The 25868-nt window shown below is 39.7% G+C and overlaps 1 protein-coding gene across 1 annotated transcript in view; it reads right to left on the bottom strand.

Moving 5' to 3' along the window:
* Nucleotides 1-2449: 2449 nt before the first annotated feature.
* Nucleotides 2450-25868, bottom strand: part of LOC125456559 (cytochrome P450 4B1-like) — a 44072-nt gene continuing 20653 nt past the window's right edge. The window contains exons 6-12 of the mRNA XM_048539796.2: nucleotides 24805-24956; nucleotides 23435-23541; nucleotides 21801-21991; nucleotides 18602-18735; nucleotides 17049-17113; nucleotides 8459-8541; nucleotides 2450-6511 (exon numbers count right to left, since the gene is read on the bottom strand). Coding sequence (XP_048395753.1) covers nucleotides 6340-6511; nucleotides 8459-8541; nucleotides 17049-17113; nucleotides 18602-18735; nucleotides 21801-21991; nucleotides 23435-23541; nucleotides 24805-24956 — 904 coding nt within the window. The 3' untranslated portion in view covers nucleotides 2450-6339. The remainder of the gene's footprint in view (nucleotides 6512-8458; nucleotides 8542-17048; nucleotides 17114-18601; nucleotides 18736-21800; nucleotides 21992-23434; nucleotides 23542-24804; nucleotides 24957-25868) is intronic.

The raw sequence follows: 25868 nt of genomic DNA, 5'->3' as shown, positions 1-25868 counted from the left end.
CATCATTGTGGCAGTGCAGGAGGCCCATGATGGACATGTCATCAAGAGAATGGGAGGGGGAGTGGAAATGGTTTGCGACTGGGAGGTGCAGTTGTTTGTTGCGAACTGAGCGGAGGTGTTCTGCAAAGCGGTCCCCAAGCCTCCGCTTGGTTTCCCCAATGTAGAGGAAGCCGCACCGGGTACAGTGGATTCTGCAAAGCGGTCCCCAAGCCTCCGCTTGGTTTCCCCAATGTAGAGGAAGCCGCACCGGGTACAGTGGATTCTGCAAAGCGGTCCCCAAGCCTCCGCTTGGTTTCCCCAATGTAGAGGAAGCCGCACCGGGTACAGTGGATTCTGCAAAGCGGTCCCCAAGCCTCTGCTTGGTTTCCCCAATGTAGAGGAAGCCGCACCGGGTACAGTGGAAATTCTGCAAAGCGGTCCCCAAGCCTCCACTTGGTTTCCCCAATGTTGAGGAAGCCGCACCGGGTACAGTGGAATTCTGCAAAGCAGTCCCCAAGCCTCCGCTTGGTTTCCCCAATGTAGAGGAAGTACAGAATTCTGTTTGTCTTGCCTCTTTAGCTTAACATCTATAACCTTGTCCAAGCTAACAGTGACCTCCCTGATTGCAGCATTTTCCTGCTCTTTCTCCATAATCTGGACAATGTGAACCTGTGAATCAAAGAAAGATAATTTATTCACAATGAAATATCCTCAATTCTATTTGGAGATTCCCATCCCTTGCTGCCTCTGACAGGCAGATGTTCTGCTGCTTGTCTTTCGCCAACACTAAGAAGCAAGTCAGAAGGTAATGTAATTGAACAACTTCACTGGTTTTAGACTAAATAGTACACACCCACCCCTTCCATTTGCTTGTATGCATAAAATATTTGTTGTAGATGTGTCAGATTACATGTGTCGCCAAATCCCATATCAGTTCCTCAATGATCTGATGTGTACATCTATGAACATCTGTACCTTTTAACAATATTTCCCAATATATTCAGCAAACATTTGACAAGCCAAACTTCCTTGTCTCCTGAAGGAAAAGGCTGAGTGATGAAGCATACATGAATTTCCAAAATGCATTAAATGAGGTGCCACATAATAGGTTATTGAGCAAGATAGACGCTCACAGAGTCAGGCTAATGTATTAGAATGGACAGCCGATTGGTCAATGGACAGGAGTGATCACAAAAAGGGCACTTTCAAGTTGATCTGTGACCAGTGGAATGCCACATGACCATTTTCTGTGATCTCAGCTATTTACAATCGATATTGTGCATTTGGACAAAAAGACAGTAAATAGCGTGTCGAAAATAAAACAAAGAACTGCAGATGCTGGAGATCTGAAGCAACAAAACAGAAATGGCTGGTGAAACTTAGCAGGTCTGGCAGCATCTGTGAGAAGAAAGCACAGTGAACGCTTCAAGTCCAGCGACTCTTCATCAGAACACAATGCATTAAACCTTGCTGATGATACAAAGCTAGGTAAAAAGATAAACTGTGGTGGTGAGACAGAGAGGCTGCAAAGAGTCATAGGCAGATGAAGCAACCGGGCAACATGGTAAAAGATTATTTTTGATTTCATTTGATTTATTATTGTCATATGTGCCTTGGTACAGTGAAAAGTTTTGTTTTGCGTGCAGTACAGGCAGATCACACAATACAAAGTGCATTATGGTGATACAACAGAATGAAGAATATCATGTTATGGCTGCAGAGAAGGTGCTCTGGAGAGTGAGGTCAACATTAAATTTAAAATCTGAGGGGTCTATTCAGAAGTCTAACGGCAGCGGGGAAGAAGTTGTTCTTGGATCCATTGCTACATGTGTTTAAGCCTTTGTTACCTTCTGCCCAATGGGAGAGATTGGAAGAGATTATAACTGAGCTGGGAGGGGTCTTTGATTATGTTGGCTGCCTTCCTGTGTCAGTGGGAAGTATAGATGAAGTCAATGGATGGAAGGTTGGCTGTGTTCACAACTGTCTGTTGTTTCTTACTGTCCTGGGAAGATCAGTTGCCATATCAAGCCATGATGTATCAGGATAGAATGCTTTCTATGGTGCCTTTATAAAAATTAGTAAGAGTCTTTGTGGATATACCGATTTTCCTTAGCCTCTTGAGGAAGTAGAGATGCTGTTGTCTTTCTTGACTGTAGCTTCAACATGGGTGAACCAGGACAGATTATCAGTGGCCATCACCCCTAGGACCTTGACACTGTCGACCATCTCCACCTCAGCTCCATTGATGCAGATAGGACATGCCCTCTGCCTTGCTTCCTGAAGTCAATGGAGTATGATGCTGAAGATGGAGTATGATCTGAAGAACCATGCCTTCATTCACTTTCCTTGCAAGAATAGAAATGCATATATTTTTTGAAATGTGTGAAAATTATAAATGTTGATGTTCAGAGAGATTTGGGTATATTCATAGAAGGAACACAAAATATCAAGTTGCTGGTTCATCAAACAATTAGGAAGACAAATGACATGTTAGCCTTTATTACAATGGGATTGAACACAGGAATAAACAGTCTGGCTACAATTGTACAGGGCTTTAGTAGTTCCACATCTGGAACAGTGTGTCAAGTTTTTGTTTCCACTTTTAACAAAATATATATTTGCATTAGAAATTAATAGGCAAGGGTTAAGTAAATTGATGTGTGACATGAGGGTCTGTTCTATGATGACAGGCTTAATAAATTGAATCTGTAATTCCTGAAGTTTAGAAAAATGTGAAGTGATCTCAATGTTATATACAAGATTCTGAGGAAGCTTCGTACTGCAGATGAGCCTTGAGAACATCAGAATAAATTTCCAGCAATCTAATCTATTTCACTCATATACACTGAATAGTGAGAGGAACACACGCTCATTTAGGAAACCAAATGAAACCTTTAAATCTCCACAAGAGTTTAACCTGTTATTAAAATGAATATTTCTATCCAAAGGCCATATCAAAGAAATTATTTGAAAGCCTCTTTAAATTGTTCATAAAGCTGTGAAATCAGAACTACCTGCCGAGATAATTTTAGATTTTGAAACGTTGCCAAGTATTCATATTAACGTAATAACAACCCTTGCGAAATGTCAACAACCAACTCAATTGAAACTGTGGACCATGTCCTCATTTTTTTCTGACTTACATCAGGTGCTCTGTTAACTAAAGCAACCTAGAAGATATTTTTCAAAACTTTCACTGAATTGTGTGCTTGGATTACATTGCAAATTTAGAGGGGGGGATTAAATAGCTTCAAATCATAACACTTAAACTGATACCTTTTCCCCTTCAAGAAAATGTTCTATGTTCTCTATCACAGAAGATTAAGTAATAGTCAATTCAGCTTGTTTGAAGTCAGCAATAAGTTTCAATTACCCTGATGAGTTCAGGTTTTCCATGTAGCAAAATCATACAACTTCCCAGCAAAAATGGGATCTGTCAGAAATTGAGTGGGACTTTTGCTGTTGGGCCCTGCATGCCATTTCTAAAGGTCCAGGGGGTCTTCCTGACTCCATGAATTTCTGAGCCTTAGTCTCAGTCAAATGAATTTATTTTTTTCTTATACTTTACCTGTCATTTTCTTGCTTTTCCCATCCTCTCCTGCAGCTGACAACTTGCAGTGAAGTCAATACAAATGGACACTATAAAAAATTGCCACAAATACTTTTCTTCATTTGCAAGTTTGATCATTGAGAGTGGGGAATTGCTCAACCATAAGACATCAAAGTTAAGCTGTTCCCCTTTTAATGAAAATACACAATGCACTGTACATGGAAATGAGGTCAATGGATAGCAATCAGGATTGAAAACAATAGCTGCAGAGAGAAAGCAGAGTCAATGTTTTGGGTCCAGAGACCCCTTTTAGAACTGGACCTGAATTGTTAACTCTGTTTTGTCTCCACAGATGCTGCCAGACATACTGAGATTTTCCAGCAATGTTTGCTTTTGTTTCTGATTCCCAACATCCGCATTTATCTCAGTGTTTTGAAAACAGTAGCAGATGTTTGTCTTGCTTTTTTACAGGTGCTGAGCCTTCACCCTCACTGCATTAACTGAAAGCAGCAAATTCAGCTCAGTTCCTCTTCACATGATTTGCAGAGACATCATTGAAAGATAAAGTGAGCAGAGCAGGAAAGGTGCTGTTGATGCACCTTTTGCTGTTTGTGCTTCAACAACTAAGTGAAATGTGGGCTCCAAACTTCATCTTTAAACTTTCTTGATCCCTATTGTTCACAATAAATTTCATTACGTGGCATTTAAAGTTTTTCTCATGAATTTGTTATGGTATTTTCAATTTTCATTAATACTGTTATCGTTTTGGCTCCCTCAATTTTCTTGAAGGCAGGGCTCTGGATGTAATGGTTTGTGGATGACATAGTAAAGGGAGCAGGAAAATTATAAGAGAATATACTGACAAAGATGATGACAGCATTGTGTTCTCCTGAACAATAGCCACAATATGGGAATGCAAGAGTGGCTATCGGTAGGTGCATGGGAGGCTGATTTGGTTGGATAAACGCTGAGTCAATATCTTTTGTAAATCAAAGATAGATAGCAAGCACTTGCCTATATTAGAACAATACTGTGAATAATTATAATAAAAACAATTATGATTTAATTACTGAAAAGTGTGATAGGTAGGCTTTGAAGTGAACATGTAGGGTTTGTAGGCAATCCACAAGAAAATTATGATTAGTAAATTTATTAATTAATGTCTTATAACATGCTAGACATTCCTCCTTTATAATAAACTGTTGAATTCTATTCTATTGATTTGCATTAATTAAAACAACCAATAAGCCATCAATGCAGATAGGAATTAAAAGGATTTGAGTTGATACCCCAGTTAAAGACTTTGTATCTACATAGACCTAATGGGTGAAATAGCCTTTTATGAGCTATTAGTTTCAATGATTCTATGAAATGCTAAGCTTTAGCTGTTCATGCACATCTGTGTGTTTACATCCAGCCTTTTCTCCCTATCTTTATTTCACGCCTAACACAAAAGCCAAAAGAACAGCACCATCCTGCAGGGAAAAGTGAAATAATTTCTAAAGTAAATCGTTTCAGTTCAGCATTTTTACTGGCGTTATGAGCACTGAGATAACATTGCCTCAAAAACACAATCTCTAATTTGCTCAATTTTGGAAAAAGGAAAACATCTTTAGCATTGCCAAGGATGTTGAGAAATTGTTTTACCAGGTAATGAAGATAACCAGTTGCTTGTTAAAAATGTGCATGTCATATAAATTGTCAATGTGTTTGAATTTGTCACAGTTTGTAAAGTAAAAACATAAAACAAATAAAATGACTACCTCCAATTCTATAACATATACCATGATATAAAGTGAATGGCTTTTACATCAGGGTTTTGGTAACAAAAGTAAACTGTCCAAGCATTACTGAATGATTTTTGTCATCACCTCAATTACTTGATGAGATTCCTGCATTGCAATCATTGTCATATATCCAATATTTTTGTTTGCAACAGCATACAAAAAGACACAGCAGAAATTGTGAAAAACATTATCAACAGTATTTTATACCTATTAAAGTCATAAGGATGTTGACTTAGTGTGATAGTGTATATCATTTAATCGTAGATTTCTAGAGAAAATAAGGAAGTCATTTAGCATATTGTGCCTGTGCTAGCATAATGTAACAACTATTTAGTTAGTCTATTGTCTTTCGCTCTTTTCTATAGCTTTTTCAAGTATGTATCCTATTCCTTTTGAAAATTATTATTGAATTTGCTTCCATCACTCCTTCAGGCAATATATTGCAGATCATGACAACTCATTAAATAAAGAATCTTCTCTTTTTACTTTTTTTTGCTGATTATCTAAATCTCTACCTCTTGGCTATCAACTCTCTTGTTACAGAAAACAGTTTTTCAATTCATTCTGTCAAAACTCTGCATAATTTTGTACACCTTCATTCCACTACATTCTCTGTTCTGAGTGAACAATTTTGGCTTCTGTCTGCAAGAAAAATGGATCATTGCATAAGATGATAAACTAACTCTTGAAACTCTGAGATGACAGATCCAGCCTTCAAAAGGATGATGGAAAAGAACAGGAAGAACAGAAGGAAATCAATGTGGTGGGAAGTCCAGAGGGTAATTAATGGTAAAATTGTTGATAGCAAATAAGCAGCCCATTTTATATCACTCCCAATTTTCTATTATCTATCTTACACTTCTGCACAAAGTTCAAGTTGGCCCTCCAGGGTTTTATAGCGAAATCATCATCCACTTTCAGAATAATTTGTCTGTTCTTGAAGCTGATCCTTTAAAAATAGTTACTAATTTTGCCAGTTGGCAGAAGGAAACTGTTGAAGAGTTGTATTATCTTTTTCCTGATTTACTTCTCCAGTTTTTTAATCTTCAGGCGTATTCCATTTTTTGACCGGAGGACTATTTGGGGTGTTTTAATTGGTGGATTGGCTTCATCAACTTCCAATGCAAATCGATTAAGAATTAGTGCAGCAGCCACCTTCATTTCATTCATGGCAAAATGCTGACCAATGCAGTTTCTAAAAATAATAAACACATTGAAATTTATAAGTGGCAGTCTTTCAATCTTTCTATGAAAGTCTACATAATCAATAGGTTAATATTCTTCACATAAATATTTAAAGGTGTCATGCATTCTGCTGAATCGAATTGAATTCCAGTCCTGCTCAGTTTGGTTATTAATTTACCATTGTATTAGCCATCTTGCTTCTTGACAAGATATGTTAACAACCATTTCTAAACAATGTACCATCATTCTGATAATTCACACTATCCCCATAATCAAACATTGTCCAATATCTTTTAAAACATTGTCATTACATACTCCAGGGGACTCAAGAAACCAATTCAAGACTCTATTCTTTGTGATGGAAAATCTGTACCTCAACATTCCAGCATGACTATTGAGGTATGCCTAATCATAACCTCTGGCATTAATGCCTCGTATATTTGTGTCAGAGAGAAACCTTCTGATTTAAATATCACAGGCAAATGTTTGAACCCTAGATGAAAAATCTTGGGCTCCATCCTGCCCAGTAGCAATAAAATGTAATGGTGAATGTCAAGTATTGGGAGTTGTCACCAAGGCTTTGAGAAAAAAAAAGTCAGAGGTGTGTTGATAGCACCCTTGGTAAGGGGTTCAGAAGCTTTTAAGAAATGATCAGCAATCACCAGGGGCTCAGGCTACAATTCTAGCCTGGATCATCATTTGGTAATCTGATATATTTGGTCTCTTCTGGACTACTAGCCATCTGGGCTTTGAGAGAATGTTAAAAAAACACATCCACGGGATCAGAGATAATGGGAACTGCAGATGCTGGAGAATCCAAGATAACAAAGTGTGAAGCTGGATGAACACAGCAGGCCAAGCACATCCACAAGATGTGGGTTTTGTTGGGAAGATCTTAATTTATTGTCCATCAAGCAGTGAACAATTCACCATACTGATGTAGGTTCAGAGTCACATGCAGGCTAGACCAGGTAGGGATGCTTGTTTCCTTCCTGTAAAGGACATTTATGAACCAGATCGGTTGTTATGACTATCAACAGTGGGATTAACATCAATATGAACATCTATGAATGGTCACCTTTGGGCTGGTTTGTTTATTTGAGCTTTTCTTAAACTGAATTCAAATCTCACCATCTACCTTGTTGTTGGGATTTGAATGCATGTCTTATGATCATTAACCTAGAGTTCTGGATTACTGGTACAATGTCACAACCACTATGCCACCACCTCCCCCCAATGGGGAATCCTATGGCATAGTAAGGTCCTGACCAAATCTGTGGGCCTTCTGTCTAACTCTCAGTAATCCCTTTATTTCCTAAACCTTGCATGGCATCATTCCTCTCAAATTATAGACTTTGAGATTGCCATCCACAGAAACGTACATAGAAACATAGAAAAGAGGATCAAGATGAGCCCTTTGAGCCTGGTCAATAATTTATTTTGACCATGCCTGGTCATCCAACTCAATGGACTGCTCCTGCTTTTTTCCCATATTCTTTGATCATTTTACTTCAATTTCTATCTCTTCATTTGATATTATATGATTTATTTTCTACTTCTGTACCACCAAAAGTTATTCATTGAGCCATTTACACCTTTGAAACTCTCTCCCTAAGCTTCTCCAACTGGATCCATTTAATCTTGCTTTGATCACCTCATAGCATTTGATCCTGCCTTTGGTCTCTTTCCACTAATGCTTCCTCAACTCACCCCAAAGATCAATGAATTTTTTTAACAAGAGATGCCTCTACCCCACATCTCCCCAAACTTTGTACCTTTGATCATCATGTTGTAGATCCCAATATCATGTGTTATTTAAAGTAACATAAGGATATAAAACAGTTCTGCTGATTTGGAATATATCCATATAACACATCTACTGTAAACTAAGTTCATATAAAAATAATTTGCTTCAAGAACAACATCAGATTGATAGTCAACAGTTCTGATATCCTACCTTGGTCCAACAGAAAATGGTATGTAGGAATGGTGGTGCCTATGTTCTGAATTTTCTGGGCTAAACCTCAATGGATTAAATTTCTGATAAAAAAGCAATAATAAGCATCTGTCAGAAATATGTTGTCTATATACGGTTGAACAACCATAACAAAAAGCTAGGTTACAGTAAATCTGCTTCATAAAAGTCTATCTTGCTTATGGTGTTATAGCGTTGCATGTTCACATCATCATTTAGAGCACCATTACCAAGGAAATCTACTAAATGCAGTGGTGGCAAGATGGGAAAAGTGGCTGGCTCCATTTTGAGTTACTACCTTCGTAGTTGAAAACTGTTTCTCTGCGCTGGGATAAGTAGGTAAGACCTGACAATAGGATGTGCTGGAGGCAGAGATGCAGCATTAGCCTCCAGTGGTCAAATCAGAACTGTGTGTTGGCCTTTCAACACGGCTTCTTTCTTATGCCAAGGCCCTCAAAAGTGATAGGTTGCCAGTTGCTGGGAAGTGACCAGTATACTGTTTCCACGCACCCAGATGCTTCGCCACATTGCAGGAGCCACTCCATCTCTGGTAGTCCAGAAAAAAAGCCTTTAATTGGACCTTTATTCAAATAGGTGTTCTGCTGAGTCACTGCCAATCCCACCACTGACAGTATGACTGCTCCAGGGAGCCCTCCCAATGTGCTTCCCTCCAATCTTGCCATAGCAGCCTGATACCCCAGTCAAAGCTCACTTCTGGTGTGTACTTGTCACTCTCAAGTGTAGTCAACTTTACAAAATTCTACTTGTAAATCACATTTTGGATAGAACTGAACTTTGTTTTAATCTCAGTGGCTGAAGTTATTGCATTCTACTGATTTATGTAATAAAATACATCTCTATATCAATCCTGTCCAAAGCAGAATGTGCAATAGTGCTCTTATTCAAATCCTGTGATGCATCAGTGAGACTTAATTATTTATCACGATCATTCAGATCCAACTGTAAGTAACGAGGAACTTTAAATAATTAATGATAACTTTATCTTATAGATAGTAGCAAGCAAGCTTCCAGGTCACAATGTACTAAGAGATTGCGATACCATTGATAAACGACACAAGCTTTGTCCTGGTTTGTTTTCAGTGATGTATTTCTACCTTGAAACTTGCTACAATGTGTTGCATATTATCCCATTTATGTTTTATTTTGATTTCAATAATTCAAAAAAAACCTCATAGCAACTCCCTAGCACAATGGACTTATTTTGATCTCGATCCCACATTCAGCTGGCGATGTTCTCATTTGTTAAAGGCTGTGATTTTAATCTTATTAGCAGTAATGAGGAATGCCACATTTTACAGGCAGCAAAATCTCAGTCTCAAACAGGAATGCTCTTGTCCTTGGCCCACTGGTCTTCATCAGAAGGTTTTACGTGGGGATTTTCACTGATGATTGCACAACGTTCAGCGTCATACATGAATCCTCAGATAATAAAAGCAGCCCATGTCCAAATGCAGAAAGGCCTGAAAATGTCCACGTTTTGGCTGTGAAGTGGCAAGTAATATTTGCAACACAAGTGCCAGGTAATGACCATCTCTAACAAGAGAAAATCTAACTATTGCCCCTTAACATTCAATGGCATTACTACTATAGAATCCACCATTATTATCATCCTGCAGTTGCCACTAACCAAAAATTGAACTAAGCTAGCAATAAATATCGTGGCTCCAAGTGCAGGTCTGGAAGGAGAAGTGCAGCAGATACGTAGGAATACCATCACCTGCAGGTTTCCTTCTAAGCTATTCACTATCCTAACTCAGGAAATATATTTATGCTTCTTCAGTGTCACCAGATCAAAATCTTGGAACTTCCTCTCTAACAGCATTGTATATTGACCTACAGCAAATAGATTACAAGGGTTCAAAGCTCACCATCTTCTTCTTAAGAGTAACTAGGATGGGCAATAAATGCTGGCCCAGCCAGCTATATCCTCACATTTGATAAATGAATAAAAACAAAAGAAGTTGGCTGTACACATGTCTCCACTCAGAGAGAGATGAAGCATTTTGTCAAGGGGATGCCATGTATTGACTGATCATGATACTTTGATATAGCATCCTATTTTGATGAGTGCTCAATCAGTCATGGGGCAAATCAATAACAGTTTATCTAAGTGCTGCATCTGCAATACTCTTCTCCTCCAAGTATCTCACATCATCCAACATCGCACATTTAGGCGTCTTGATTGCTCTTCCAGCCCAGGCAGAGAAGGGATCAGTTCCACACATCTTTGCACCCTAGGTGTTCTTGCATTAGCTGTGCGCAACATGACGGTAGAGGGTGGTTCATAAGTGGCATGAACTGCCGGAGAAAATGGTAGATGTACAAATAGTTGCAGTATGTAAAGGACATTTGGATAAGAAAGGTTTAGAGTAATTTAGACTAAGCACGGCAATTGGGACTAGTTTAGTTCGGAAAACCTGGTCGACATAGATGAGTCGGACTGAAAGGTCTGTTTTCACGCTGTATGACTATGACATTTGAACCCTGCATACGTGTCACATGCACGGTGATATCATTGCAAAGGATGTGACCTTGCTCAATGCAGGTTCATGATTGATGCAGCTGCTCATTGAAGGGTCTGCCATTGTACAAAAACGGTGTCCATATTTTTGGCCACCACCTGGTCACTAACTTCACTTAACTGAGGTGTGGTCCCAGCCACTTTTCCATTCTCAGGTTATTTTTAGTTATCGGCAGATCAAAGAAGGAAACTCAGGTTGAGTATGAGGTTCAGTCTGATTGCCAGGTCCACATCCTCCACCCCAAACCCCTAATCCCCCCAACCCAAGTCTCCATGTTTCTTTGTACCCAGCCTACCCTGAATAACCGAGCTTGACCAAATCACCACATGTATCCACCCACATCTTGACTTAAGACTCAAACAATCTTTCTTACTCTTAAATGTCTTCACTACAGTCTGGTAATGCCCATCTTTGCCAGCACAGATCATCATTGAGGCCCCGGTGCTGGTGACCATCTGTTACCCCTGCTCCCACAGCATCTCAAGCCCTCCCATGCACTACCAACTCCCCTTTCCATGTAGATGTCATTTCTCCCTCTTTACTGTGTTTGTCACCTCTGCATTCCAGGCTGCAGCCTACAATCCTCAGTATTGATTCCCTCCACCTCCTTACCTCGGCAGTGCCCAGCATTGATTGTGGCCCAATGCCCTGACTGTAATGAGACAGATCCCCTGATTGTGACTGCCCAAATGACTGACTGTGCCCAAGCCCTAATCTGTGAGTAGTTGCACCCTTGAATGGCTTGACTGAGAACAAGCCCTTTGACTCAACTGAGGACGAATACCTTTTGACTTGGAAGCACAACTATTTGGTTAATAAACATGTAGTGTGTTTTCCATGTAGTCTGCTGGCACATGCTCTATGTGAGGGATTGACATAATTTGGTGCTGTCAACATGTCGAGCCTTTGACCGATGATGACTGACAAGCTGCCTACCATTGTCCCTTTCTAAGCAGAAATCCAGATGACAGTCATAGAGACATTTGGCATGGAAACAGACCCTTGGCTCCATCCAGTCCATGCCAAACATAGTTCCAACAAAACTAGTCCCGCTTGCCTGGTCCAAGCCCATACCCCTCGAAACCTTTCCTATTCATGTATCCATCCAAGTGTCTATTAAACATCATAACTGCACCCGCATCCACTACTTCCTCAGGAATTTCATTTCACACGCAAACCACCCTCTTTGTAAAAAAAAAATGCCTAATGCTTTTTTTAAAAGCTCTCTCCTCACCTTAAAATTGTACCCCCAGTCTTCAAATTCCCTTTTCCTAGGGAAAAATCAACTACCACCAATGCTATCTATACCTGTCATTATATTATAAATTTCGATCACGTCGCCTCTCAACCTCCTAAGCTCCAGTGGAAAAGTCCCAGCCTATCCAGCCCTTCTTTATAACTCAAAACTTCCATTCCTGGCAACATCCTGGTAAATCTCTTCTGAACCCTCTCCAGTTGAATAACTTATTTTCTAGAACGGGGTGACTAGACCTGAACACAATATTACTGAAGAGGCCTCACCAATGTCCTGTACAACCTCAACATGACATCCCAACTCCTATACTGAAAGGACTGAGCAATGAAGGCAAATGTGCCAAATGCCTTTTTGACCAACTTGTCTATACACGACATGAGCTTCAAAGAATTATGTACCTGCACTCCTAGGTCCCTCTGTTCTACCATGCTACCCAAGGCCCTACCTTTAGTTGTGTAAGCCCTACCCGTGTTTGTTGTACCAAATGCAATGCCTCACAATTAACCAGATTAAACTCCATCTGCCATTTTCAGCCCATTGATGCATTTGATAAAGATCTCCTTGTAATCTTAGGAAACCTTCTTTAGTGTCAACTATGCCACTAATTTTGGTGTTATCTGCAAACTTACTAAATAAGCCTTCTATATTCTCATCCAAATTATTTATATAAATGACAAACAAAAGAGGATCCAGAACCAGTCCCTGTGGGATACAGCTGGTCACAGGCCTGCAGTCTGAAAAGCAACCCTCCACCATTACTCTGTCTCCTGTCTTAAAGCCAATTGTATACCTAACTGGCAAGCTCAACTATGTGGCCTAACTTTACTTATTAGTCTACCAGGTAAAACCTTGTCAAATACTTTACTAAAATCCAAATAAATAAAGTCTACTGCTCTGCTATCATCGATCTTTTTGGTAGCTTCCTCAAATAAAAATCAGTCAAGTTTGTGACACATGATTTTCCTCACGGAAAACTACGTTGAATATCCCTAATTAATTTTTTCCTTACTAAATGTCCATTATCGTATTATAATCACCTCCAACAATTTACCCACAACAGAAGTCAGACTCACAGGTCTATAGTTCCCTGGTTTCTCCTTACAACCTTTCTTAAACAGAGGTACAATATTAGCCAATCAGGCACCTCACCATAGTTATAGATGATGCAAATATTTTTGCAAAGGATCTCATAACTTGCTCCATTATTTCCTACAATGTTCTGGAAATCATTAATGAGGTCCCAGACATTTATCCACCTTTATATTCTCTAACTCATCCCGAATTTTCTCTTCTGTAATGTGAACTGTTTTCGAAACATCAAAGTTTATTTCTCTGCATTCTCTAGACTCCATTTCTTTCCCCACAGTAAAAACTGATAAAAAAATTCATTTAGTATCTCTCCCATCTCCTGGGGTTCAACACAAAGATAACATCCCTGATCTTTAAGAGGCACTACGGTCTCTATAGCTACACTCTTGTTTTCAATGTATTTGTAGAATCTACAAGCCTTAGACCTCTGAACGAGCAGGCACAAAAAGTCAAAGCAAGGCAAGACAGAGATGCAGTAAGCAGCCAGGTGGGGGCAGAATGAGTGATCACAAAAAAAGAATGAGCAATTGGACCTGAGATGCAGCCTGGTCTGAACGCAAAGCTGATTGCCTGTCTCTATGTGCAAAGTGCCAATGTACCAGCATTGCAATGATAGTTGCCAGTGTGATCCAACATGCAGCATCGAAATGTCATAGCATTCTGCAAGTGGACTGGAGATGTGCCAATGGTAACCTGTAGCACACATCAGATGCCAGTCTCCATGGACATAGAATATATATGGCCAAAGTCTATGGAGCATGTTCTGAGAAACTGATGTCACGTGTCCAAGATGAAGGTTTTGAGGAACAAACAGCAAGCAAGAGTCAAAAAGCACCCACACTTACTTTCATGTTGGGTAATCTCTGTGTCAAATTTCTGTGGGTGGTAGAGTGGGAGACTGCGGATTAATGAAACAAGATTAAATAGGAATAAGAGAACGATCAGGATAGTGTAGGGAACTTGTGCGTGGAGTCTGAGCAGACAGGGAAAGCCGTAAATGAGCTTTTTGCTTCAGTTTTTACTAAGGAAAGGGACCTTGTTGTGAATGATAGCTTTGAGGAGCAGGAAAACAGGCTTGAACAGATCGAGATTGAGGAAGTTGATGTGCTGGAAATTTTAGCGAACATTAAGATTGATAAGTCCCCAGGGCCAGACCAGATTTATCCTAGGTTGCTCCGGGAAACAAGAAAGGAGGTTGCTAAGCTGCTGGCAAAGATCTTTGCTTCCTCACTCTCCATGGGAGTCGTGCCAGAAGATGGAGGGAGGCAAATGTTGTTCCTCTTTTCAAGAAAGGGAATAGGGAAATCCCTGGAAATTACAGACCAGTCAGTCTTACGTCTGTGGTCAGCAAGGTTTTGGAAAGAATTCTGAGGGATAGGATTTATGACTATTTGGAATAGCACAGCGTGACTAAAGGGAGTTAGCATGGCTTTGTGAGGGGCAGGTCATGCCTCACAAATCTTATTGAGTTCTTTGAGGAGGTCACGAGACAGGTTGACGAGGGTCGAGCAGTGGATGTGGTGTACGTGGACTTCAGCAAGGCATTTGTTAAGGTTCCCCACAGCAGGCTCATTCATAAAGTCAGGAGGTATGGGATACAGGGTGATTTGGCTGTCTGGATTCAGAATTGGTTGGCTGGCAGGAGGCAGAGAGTGGTTGTAGATGGTAAGTATTCTGCCTGGAGGTCAGTGCTGAGTGGTATCCCACAGGGCTCTGTTCTTGGGCCTTTGCTCTTTGTAGTTTTTATAAATGACTTGGATGAGGAGGTTGAAGGGTGGGTGAGTATGTTTGCTGATGACACAAAGGTTGGAGGTGCCGTTGATAGTATCGAGGGCTATTGCAGGCTTCAGCGAGACATTGACAGTATGCAGAACTGGGCTGAGAAATGGCAGATGGAGTTCAACCTGGATAAATGCAAGGTGATGCATTTTGGAAGGTCGAACTTCAATGCTGAATATAGGATTAAAGGCAGGATTCTCGGCAGTGTGGAGAAACAGCGGGATCTTGGTGTTCAAGTGCATAGCTCCCTCAAAGTTGCCACCCAAATGGATAAGGTTGTTAAGAAAGCATATGGTGTTTTGGCTTTCATTAACAGGGGGATCGAGTTTAAGAGCCGCGAGGTTATGCTGTAGCTCTACAAAATCCTGGTGAGACCACACTTGGAATATTGTGTCCAGTGCTGGTCGCCCTATTATAGGAAAGATGTAGAGGCTTTGGAGAGGGTGCAAAGGAGGTTTACCAAGATGCTGACTGGACTGGAGGGCTTGTCTTACGAGGAGAGGTTGACTGAGCTCGGATATTTCTCTCTGGCGAGAAGCAGGAAGAGAGGTGACCTGATCGAGATGTACAAGGTAATGAGAGGCATGGATAGAGTTGATAGCCAGAGACTTTTCCCCAGTGCCTGCCACGAGGGGTCATAGTTTTAAGGTGTTAGGAGGAAGGTATAGAGGAGACGTCAGAGGGAGGATCTTCACCCAGAGAGTTGTGAGCGCATGGAATAGTTTGCCAGTGGTAGTCGTGGAAGCGGAGTCATTAGTGACATTTAAGCTACAGCTGGACATGCACATGGACAGCAGTGAATTGAGGGGAATGTAGGTTAGGTTATTTTATTTTTGGATTAGGATTATTCCACGGCACAGCATCGTGGGCCGAAGGGCCTGTACTGTGCTGTACTTTTCTATGTTCTATGTTCTGTGTAGTAATGTGGGTGATATGTGATAATTGTTAGTAGGAATCTTGCTGCTAACCAGCAAAAATCTCAGCACAATATCCATAAATCTGTTGGATAATAGGACATTTTGTTTTTGGTGTTTAGAAAGGCCTAGTTTGAACTGACACACAATTCCCCCACATTTCTAGTCATAGCCTTGTGTGTGATCATGATGTGAGAAGGGTAGTGTTCCTTGCCACTAAACTAGAATTTCCTGACTTCACATTCTACTTCAAGACTTCAAAACCACAGAAGGTGCTTTGATAATGAATCTAAACACTTTATCAGCCTTCAATTCTTTCCATTGTGCCTATCTCAGACAATAATGGAAGAGTCTCCTGATCTGCCATACTTGATATAGAATGGCATTATCATGTTCTGGCTTCTAACTAGTGGCCTGTTCCAGGTAAAATGAGCTACATACAGAAAACTGATGTAAATATGTGCTTTACCCACCTCATGTGTATCTAGATCCTGGAAGCTGTCTAGATTTGATTTGTTGTAGTCACATGATACAGTGAAAAGTGTTGTTTTGTGTGCTCCACAGGCAGATCATACCATAAAAAAGTGCATCAGGTAGCAGAACAGAGTGCAGAGTACAGTGTTACAGCTGCAGAGAAGGTGCACACAGAGACCTCAACATTAACATTTGAGAGGCCCATTCAAAACACTGCTAACATTGGGGAAGCGATTGATAATAAGATTTTCATCATGTAATATTAATACCATTTTATCTATACTCATGCATAAATGAAATGCTCAATGATACCTCAGAAACACAAATTAATGCATATCCAAAGCATTCTATCTTTGCTAAAGCAGAAAAATATGATACAATTCAAATCAGTGGAGAAATGGCATAAAAGAGTCTTGTTGATGGACGCTGGTAGAATGTCTAGTGCCAATGGACAAATACGATGGTTTTCATGCAATGAATCTGTCAATTAATAAATCAGTAATAAAAGAGGAAATTACCTCAGGATCATCCCAGAACAGTGGATGCCTGTGGAGGGAGTAGATACTTAATGCAACCAGACAACCTGTGGAAATATAATTCATATATTCAGCAGCAGTTTCAAAAGTGCAGGCACATTACCCATTCTTCTTATTTTCCAGACTGTACACTGCACATTATTTCCTAGGCTAGATGGCAACCAGATAGACTGCTCTAACATTGCTGCTAATGAGGCAATGGGCCTTAGAGGACATACTGGTAGTTGTGTAAAAGCTTTTGACATCCCTTCTTTATGGAAAAGTGTCCAATATTTTTCTGACAAGTTCCTAACATCTGAGATGTTGGATAGTGCTCATACTCAATAAATCATGAAAATCTGTGGAAAAATTTGGAATTAATTATTGTAAACAATTTGGCTTTAATCTCAAGAACTTCAAGAAAATATCATTACTAAAGTTAGATTAATGGTTTGAATTCATTCCTATATTCATTCATTCAATCTCTAGTATTCAACTATTGCATATCTTGTAGCTTCTCTTTTCCATTCTCTGTTGCTATTGAGATCATTGATCCCTTCCTTTGGATTGAACAAATAATTGAATTGTATTTTGGCAATGCTGAAGAGTTGGCCCCTTTATTGGTCCTTCCACACTTTCAAGACTATAAACATTCAGATCACTCATCACCATGCAGTAGCACTTAGCAAATGAAAGAAGAAAGAGGAGGAAAAGAATAAAGCAACTTTTTCTCAGCAGACTCACTGATAACACTGAAGATGTTGTAGCTAGCAGGTAGATACAGTACATCGTTACATTGTAAAGCCATTCCATTAGCCAACACCAGGAGGTTCAAGGCCCCCTACTCTAAGTACCCATACAATAGCCAGTCATCATTTGCTTCACCAATTCAAATAGTATTTTGACACATGCACAAGATTAGGATGAATAGAAATGTAGCAGATAATGTCATTAAGAGAAACAAAATGATTTGAGTAAAATAGTACCTAAGTGTTAACAGTGACACATTGAGTGACAACAATTTATAGAGCAAATAGAATATTGAACATTCATGAAGTTAGAGTCCAAGGAACTGATGAGAATACCTGTCAAAGTAATCATTCTCGAAAAAGAAATTCCACAACTCTGAAGTTTACAACTGCCATTGCAGCCATTCTTCAAACTTTACTGAGGTTACAAGTCAAGGGCCTAAATGGAGGAGCATCTTCAATAATTTTGCACTATAAATTTGCAAAAACTCAGAACCACATCAAGAAGGCTAAAACTCATCACTCAGAACATCACTAAAGCTGTTGGATACACTCCAAAGTCTTAGCAGAAAAGAATCAATGATTTGCTTTGCCAGAATGCCATTAAACAAATAAATGATGCAATAGCTGTAACAGTGGCAGTAACCATTTTCGGTTCGCTAATGTGCTTGATATCACTATGCACCTTTTCCCTGACCCGACAGTTGTTTATCGATGAATAATATTTAACAAGGATGAGTACATGATTGCTAATACAGTACTTGACAATGAGTTGTTCAAAAAATAAAATATTCTGAAATATAAGACCTTGAGGTACTTGCTTTCCATCAGGGAATATGAGTGGCTTGCTCAGTTTCCTGGACACTCCTGGTAGAGGGGGATAAAGCCGTAATGATTCTTTTAGGCACATTGTGGTGTAAGGCATGTTACTCAGGAATTCCCTGAAAATACAAAATAGATGTTAAATACTTAATAGCAGTTGAACAAAATTGGTTGACATGTATTATTTGAACTAGTTTAGCTTTGTCAACAGCAGAAACAAGGCTGCAAGATTGATTTTATGGACAGCCATACACTCAATGAGGTTAATGCCACTTTGTGTAATCATTTATCACAGATGGGAGTGAATTAGCAGCCTGATTTACTTCCTTCCCAATTTCCAGTATAAAATGAATATTAGCAATAGAGGCATGAACTAGTCAGTCATTGTTTTAGATTGTCACAAGGAAACAGAGTTGTCTGCTGCAAAAGTGCTTTCCTACAGGCGTATGCTTCAAGAACATTGTCTCAACCATTAGGTGCCCTCTCTTATGAATTGCTTGCTAAAGAAATGACCCTTTAGAACTGAGATAAGAAGAAATTTCTTCAACCAGAAGCTGGTGACTCTGTCCAACTCATTGCCAAAGATGGCTGTGGACCCCAAGTCACTCAGTGTACATAAAAAAGAGATAGACAGGTTCTTGATTGGTAAGAGGATCAAGGGTCACAAGGAGAAGGCAGGAGAACGGGGTTTAGAAGCACATTAATATGATCAAATGGCAGAGCAGACTTGATGGGCTAAAAGGCCTAATTCTGCTCCAACATCCCCTGGTCTTATTGCTTCAGTTGTTACCAGCACACATTGTGTGACAATTTTTTTCTTTCCATACAGAATACAGCCCATATAATGCTGTTTACTATCATCCTTTCTTAAAAACTATTCATTCGGGGATGAGGGCATCACTGGCTTCACCGGCATTTATTGCCCATCCCTAATTGCCCAGAGGGCAGTTACATGTCAACCACATTGTTGTAGGTCTGGAGGCACATGTTGGCCAGGCTAGGTAAAGATTGCAATTTCCTTCCCTAAAAGATGTTAATGAACCTGATAGGTTTTTCCAACAATTGACAATGGATTCATGGTCATCATTGGATTCTTAATTCCAGATTTATATTGTCTTCAAACTCCACCATCTGTCATAGCAGGATTTGAACTCTGGTCTGCGTCCTTGTAAGTTTTTTGGGAGCTTCAGTGACTTGTCAGCAACGGCCCTGCTTTGGAGTATTTCCACCATCTCTATTTTCAAATTTTGACTCAGTAAAGATCTATTCTTCAGCAGTTTTGCTCTGCTCCAAACAAGCACATGGACTTGTCCTGAAATCAGACCAAATCTATGTTTTCAGTTTAGCGGTGGTTTAAGCATAATCTTAAATTAAATCTGCCACCTTAACAACATAAAGAACGAACCTGGAACTACTGTCAGGCCAGGTTTTCAGAATATTGGGGTCACTTTAACTTTTAGAACTAAAATTGGCCGCACATTAACAGCCTGTATAATGTCTTGTTTGAGTTTCTCTTTCATTGACATAATTGAATACCTGAACTGGGAGATCCTGTTCCAGTAGCTTTGTTTAGGACTGATATATCTTTGAAAGCTGATTTTACAAGTATTTGAGGTATAATGGCTTCCCTTTGGGCAAATATAGTCCTGACCAAGGAAACAATCTGGACCTTTAAGAAAATTAACTGAGTTGTGTGATAAACATTGATTGGCCATCCTACACATCATCATGCTAAGGGGAACATGGTCATGATTAAGGATTATCCAAACAGCCTTATGGCAAGTGAACAAGTTCAAGGAAGTTTCTAGCTGCATAACTGCCTGGATTTTGGGGTCATTGCTTCAGCTATAGTAAAAGTTCAAAATGAATGTGAAATATTTGTCATACTGTGGATGAAGTATGGGAGAGAGATGAAAGAGAACCCAATGCTTGATGGTTGACAATTTCAATATGCTGTGGTATGGTGTGTTGGCATTCTAGAGTAGCATCTCACGCATCTCACCCCCTCATGTATTCCAAGATATTTTGGATTCTTGAGAACCCAGCCATTGAGAACCCTTCTTCCTACAGGGAAATGATGAGCTTGTTGCCACTGGCTGTATCACTTGATCCACCTAGGGAGCTGACAGAATGGTTTTGCATTTGTTTCTCGTGATGGCTTAGAAAGGCTCGATGAAAAAATGTGAAGCACCAATTGTTTGGTTCAAATTTCGGTGCGCCAGCGCTCAGGGATTGGCAGTCTCAAAACCGAAAAGCTGTGTCTCAGATTGTCATATGGTCGTTGGGTTAGTGGATAGCTTTGGAGAATGGTGGTGAGGTTATTGAGTTTTTAATGTGTGAGGTATATGTGCATACTCCTTTCTTGCCTGCTTGTCCTCCAAATCCAGACATACCATTGGGACGCAATTTTGTTACTGTACAAGGGAAATAACAGCTGAAGCTAAGCAATTATACAAGATACAAGTAATAGTAAATATACAGCATGACAAAATTAAAAATCATACTAAAACTGCCATCAAAGTGCTAATAGTAAGCAACACCAATTCTAAAATTCACAAATGAAAGAAAAACTCTTAAAAAGACTACATTGAGAGATCTAAATTCATAAACTGCTATACCCACACAGCTGTGTTGCAGGCAGTTGATGAGAAAACAATTAAATTCAGTGTGAGACACACCTAAATAATAGCTTTTGTTTACACTGATCAATAACAATACATTCCCAGGTATTTTTCATCTCAGCATGACATGGCATGAATCAGACATTCTGTCCTAACTTTCCTGGCCCATGTTTGTTCACGTTGAGGTTTTCATTTACCAGAAGAGTCTCATAAAATTGAGGTTACGTTCTCTGATTTACGTTACGTTTCCTTGCTTAATTTAAAGTAATGCTTTTCGTAAACCTTATTGAGGACCTTGTGGTCTACCTTTCTCAATAGATCATTTCTTGTTGCTCATCTCTTTTACAGTGGAGCGGTCTTGCTGCTTTTCTTTGCTTCCTTGTCATTGTTTGATTATATTTTTCCCATGTTGCGCTGCTCAGAATTCAACACAGCACCTGATACATGGTTTGAGGCATTTTACATGCTTATTCAGAGCACAATGTTGTAAAGAAATTCTGTTTGAGAGTTCGACTTTACATCCTATAAACACAGACAAGAGTAAAACATGCTCCATAATTCACCATTCAAATTTCTCCTGTCCCTCCAGGAGCTCGTGGATCTCTTCTCTACACTTCTGTTGGTGTTCTGGGTGTTGAGCCAAACAGTACAAAAGCCAGGAGATTCCACTTGCTGTAGTGTCATGGCCTTCAAACATGAATGTGTCCACCTCTGCTCGTAGGTCTTCATCTGACAATCCAATTCCATTTTCATCCTAAAGCAAAATTATTGTTTCAATGGGTTCGAATCTATTGCCTGCTATTAACCTACTTTCATTGAAAAATTATATTTTTGACAGATTATTCTTAGTCTCTGCCAAGCCATAAGACAGTGGAATTAGTATATTTTCCCCCCTTATATTTTAACATAATGGACTGAGCGACTGACAGAAAGACTTATATATTGCTGCAACCTGTAGACAGGACTTCCACACATTAAGTCTCTCCAGTGCTGAGCCAACAATAACTTTCAAGTGTCAGCTCACTTGATGAATCATTTGTAGCTACAACTGCTTAACTTGAGAGTAGTGCATTGAAGAGTGTTGGTTGGTAATTAGGAATGCTGAGTAATTTGGGAAGCAGCAAGTAATGAAGAGGAGAGATAACAAGGTGTATAAGCTGGATGAACACAGCAGGCCAAGCAGCATCAGAGGAGCCTTTTGAGCCTAGATCCTTCTTCAGACCCTTAGGCCCGAAACGTCAGCTTTCCTGCTCCTGTGATGCTGCTTGGCCTGCTGTGTTCATCCAGCTCTACACTTTGTAATCTCAGATTCTCCAGCATCTGCAGTTCCTACTACCTCTGAAGTAATGAAGAGGAGTTTATTTTATTGCATAGATTGCTAAGTGGTTGAACTGGATGGCTGTTTTGTGTGATCGGTGGTTCTTTAAATATGCATTTTCAAATGGAAGATCTGGGAGTTGCCCAATGAAGTAAGCCAGATCTTGAAATGGGGCAATGTCAATGAGATCAGCCTTCACCCTTTGTTGGACAAAATACAAATAAAACCTGAGGAAAAAAATCCAAATGCTTATGGAGGGAGGTGACAGTGGCACACCACGTGCAGCCTCTCATATTCTCTTTGACTGCAGACATGTATCGGAAAAAATGTCATCTGATAAAGGCTGGTCTAGTAACACTCTTCCTTTACTTCCTTGCAATTATAGGCAGGAACACATCAATTGTTTTATGAGCTTTCTGTTTCATTGCTCATTTATCTGGTAGATTTCCTGCTACCATCTTCTTTCCTGGTCGGGATCTACATGATCTGTTGCTCTAGTGTATTAGAGGAAAACACCTTGGTAACCTAACGAGAAGAGCCTCTTGTCTTAAATACGATGTAGTTTATTGCTTGATAGCAGCTAGTGAGAAGTTAAACCAATGTGTTACGGAAACTATAATGAAGACCTAGATGGCAGGGACTCTTGTGATGCAGTAGTAGCATTACTACCACTGACACAGGAGGCCTGGGGCTTAAGGCAATCCACGACATTAATCCTTTTCGATCCTTATCACCATTATACAACACCACATACCCTCTAAAATGAAGAGACAAGCTGCACTACAGATATTTTAGGAAATGTCACAATGATCAGTTTGGCCTATTCCCCCTCAGCATAAAAATCAATGTACATAAGCAAGGTTATTTGTAGGAACTGACCCTTGAAACCAGAAGAATATCTAAGAAGTCACGATGCTTCTTTTCTTTGATTCGTTCAAGTTCCTTTTCATCTTTCAGTGCCTCCTTCCTCTGGCGTATTACTTTATCTAGCAAAAGAATAGTTTAATTTAGACAAATGTCACAGGTGAAGGATGCATAGAATCTGTCAGCCTAAATTATACATTACTGACGGCAACAAAGGATGGAGATAGGTGTGAGGAAAGATTGGTTGAAACGCATGGCCTGGAACTGGACAAAGTGGTATGGAGAGTCAACATACTTAACCGGTGGAATACCAGGTAGAAGTAATGTTTCTGTTCATTCATGGGATGTGGCTATGGCTGAACAATTGCAGTCTACGCAGTGTAAGGAGACCCTCAATGCTTTTAGCAAGGAGCTTCCGGGGTTTGGGCTGCATGACAATGAAGGAATATTGATATAGTTCCAAGTCAGGATACTATGTGGCATGGAGGGAACTTTGCATATGGTGGTGTTACCATTCATTGGCTGCTACTAGGTTATTGAGGTTGTGGGTTTGGAAGATGTCAAAGGATCTGTGGTGAGATTGGTGAGCATGGAATGAGCAAAAGCTGGAAACTCAAGGGGGAGAAATTGACTAACTATAGAAAACATGTACAGGGATCTTGGTACTTGGTTAGTCCATGACCATTCATTTCATTCTAGACAGCACAAATTCATGGAACCTACTGCTTTGCATTATTACTCCATGCAGCCAGCTTTGGGTCCAATATTGAGTAAGGCCGCCAAAGGCAGTCTGTAACGTTTAAAAGAAAGATGGATAGTGGTTGCAAAAGGTAGTGGGAATCACTTGAAAATGGAAGCTGTGAGCTGATACATTGAGTAATGACTGAACACATGAGAGTACAGCACCAAGTTTTTCAGAGGTCTTTGTGCAAAATGTGGTAAGGCACCCGTTTTTCGAATGGGGTGGGTGTAGGTATGCATTGCAGGAGCTCTCCAGATATATGCTCATGGAGTAAATGGAAGAATTGCAGTAGGGTAGATACCAAAAGCGTTTTCACAAGAAAAGATGTGCAGTGCAGGATGCCCAGCAACATCACATTGAATGTGAAGATCAGTAAACCCATTTTCAAATGGCATATCCTACCACTGCACCATTCTTACTATTCGTTGATAAATTCACCTATCGAGGCCCAAAGCCCAATATCAGGCATGTCTCAATTCCATCAATTCTCATGCAACATCCAAGTGAATGTTTTGAAAATATATTAAATAGAGAACTGGCTAAGTGGTTTTATATCTCTTCATTTTGATACTTTTTTGAAGTCTATAGCTAATTGTGCAGTTTGACATTGGCTGACTCTGGCCTATTAGTATCTCCTGCTTACCCGTGTGTTCATGTGCCAAGTTGCAGGCTCTCCGGAATCTGATTCCATTAGGGGTGAGGTAGTAGATAAGGTCATAATGATGCTGGAAGGTTCTAAATCGTTCACTTGCAAGGAATCCAAGTTCATAGACAGCCTGAATATATGAGTTATTACTGGAAAATGAAAACAGAATTCAGATAAAATAATTGTTACACATCATGAAGTTGTGCTACTGATGTTTACATTCATGTACACTGGTTAAAAGTGGCTCAATTTACATGGTATCATAAAAATAATATGAAATTTCGCTGAGTAAAAGTTGGGTTTACTATCATCTTTGGAATATCCATAAGTTATGAAAAATACTAATCGGCATTCTTTAACTAGTCAATTTATTACTCTTGTGGGAACTTGCTGTGCGTAAATTGATCACTATCTTTGTTTATACAGAAGGAGTGAGCATATTTCAAAAGTAATTGACAGGAAATCTTCTGAATTGGTTAATAAGGTAACACTCCTAACAAACACAGATTGGAAATCCAAAGGATGAAATATCATGGGCTGACTTATATTACTTGCATTTGATCACAAAGTTATTCCTAAGATGGATGTCAGTTCTTTTTTTCTTGAAAGTAGAATTGCTAATGTTCCTTGAGACCTTCCAGAAATCCCTTCCTTGCCACCAATTGACCATCTGATCTACTCACACTGGAAAATGCTCTAATTTTTCTGTGGTTTGGCATTTGAATGAGCCATGGAGTAGAAATCCATGGATCTGAAACTTAGCCTCATAAATGAATTTTGCTCTGATTCTGCATTCGTTTCTGCTTTAAACCTGCTTTGATTAAAATCAATACCAGACAGATTCTTAATTATACGTTCAAATCTAGCCAAGTGAGACCCATGAAAGAGCAGCAGGAATCCACATTAGATTTATCTTTTACTCGAGGTGAGGTTTCATTACTTCAGGTCTTGTTCAATCACCTATTCTGTTCACTCTCAAGTTTGCCTACATTGACAGGTGCAGCACTCCCCAGAGTTCAGACCCAGACAGTCAATTGGAGTTTGATCTTTATTTCACTGCC

The sequence above is a fragment of the Stegostoma tigrinum genome, chromosome 8 (genome assembly GCF_030684315.1).
Source record: "Stegostoma tigrinum isolate sSteTig4 chromosome 8, sSteTig4.hap1, whole genome shotgun sequence".
Classification (NCBI taxonomy): Eukaryota; Metazoa; Chordata; class Chondrichthyes; order Orectolobiformes; family Stegostomatidae; genus Stegostoma; species Stegostoma tigrinum.
The sequence above is the reverse complement of the archived record's forward strand: the minus strand, read 5'-3'. Positions and strand labels throughout refer to the sequence as shown.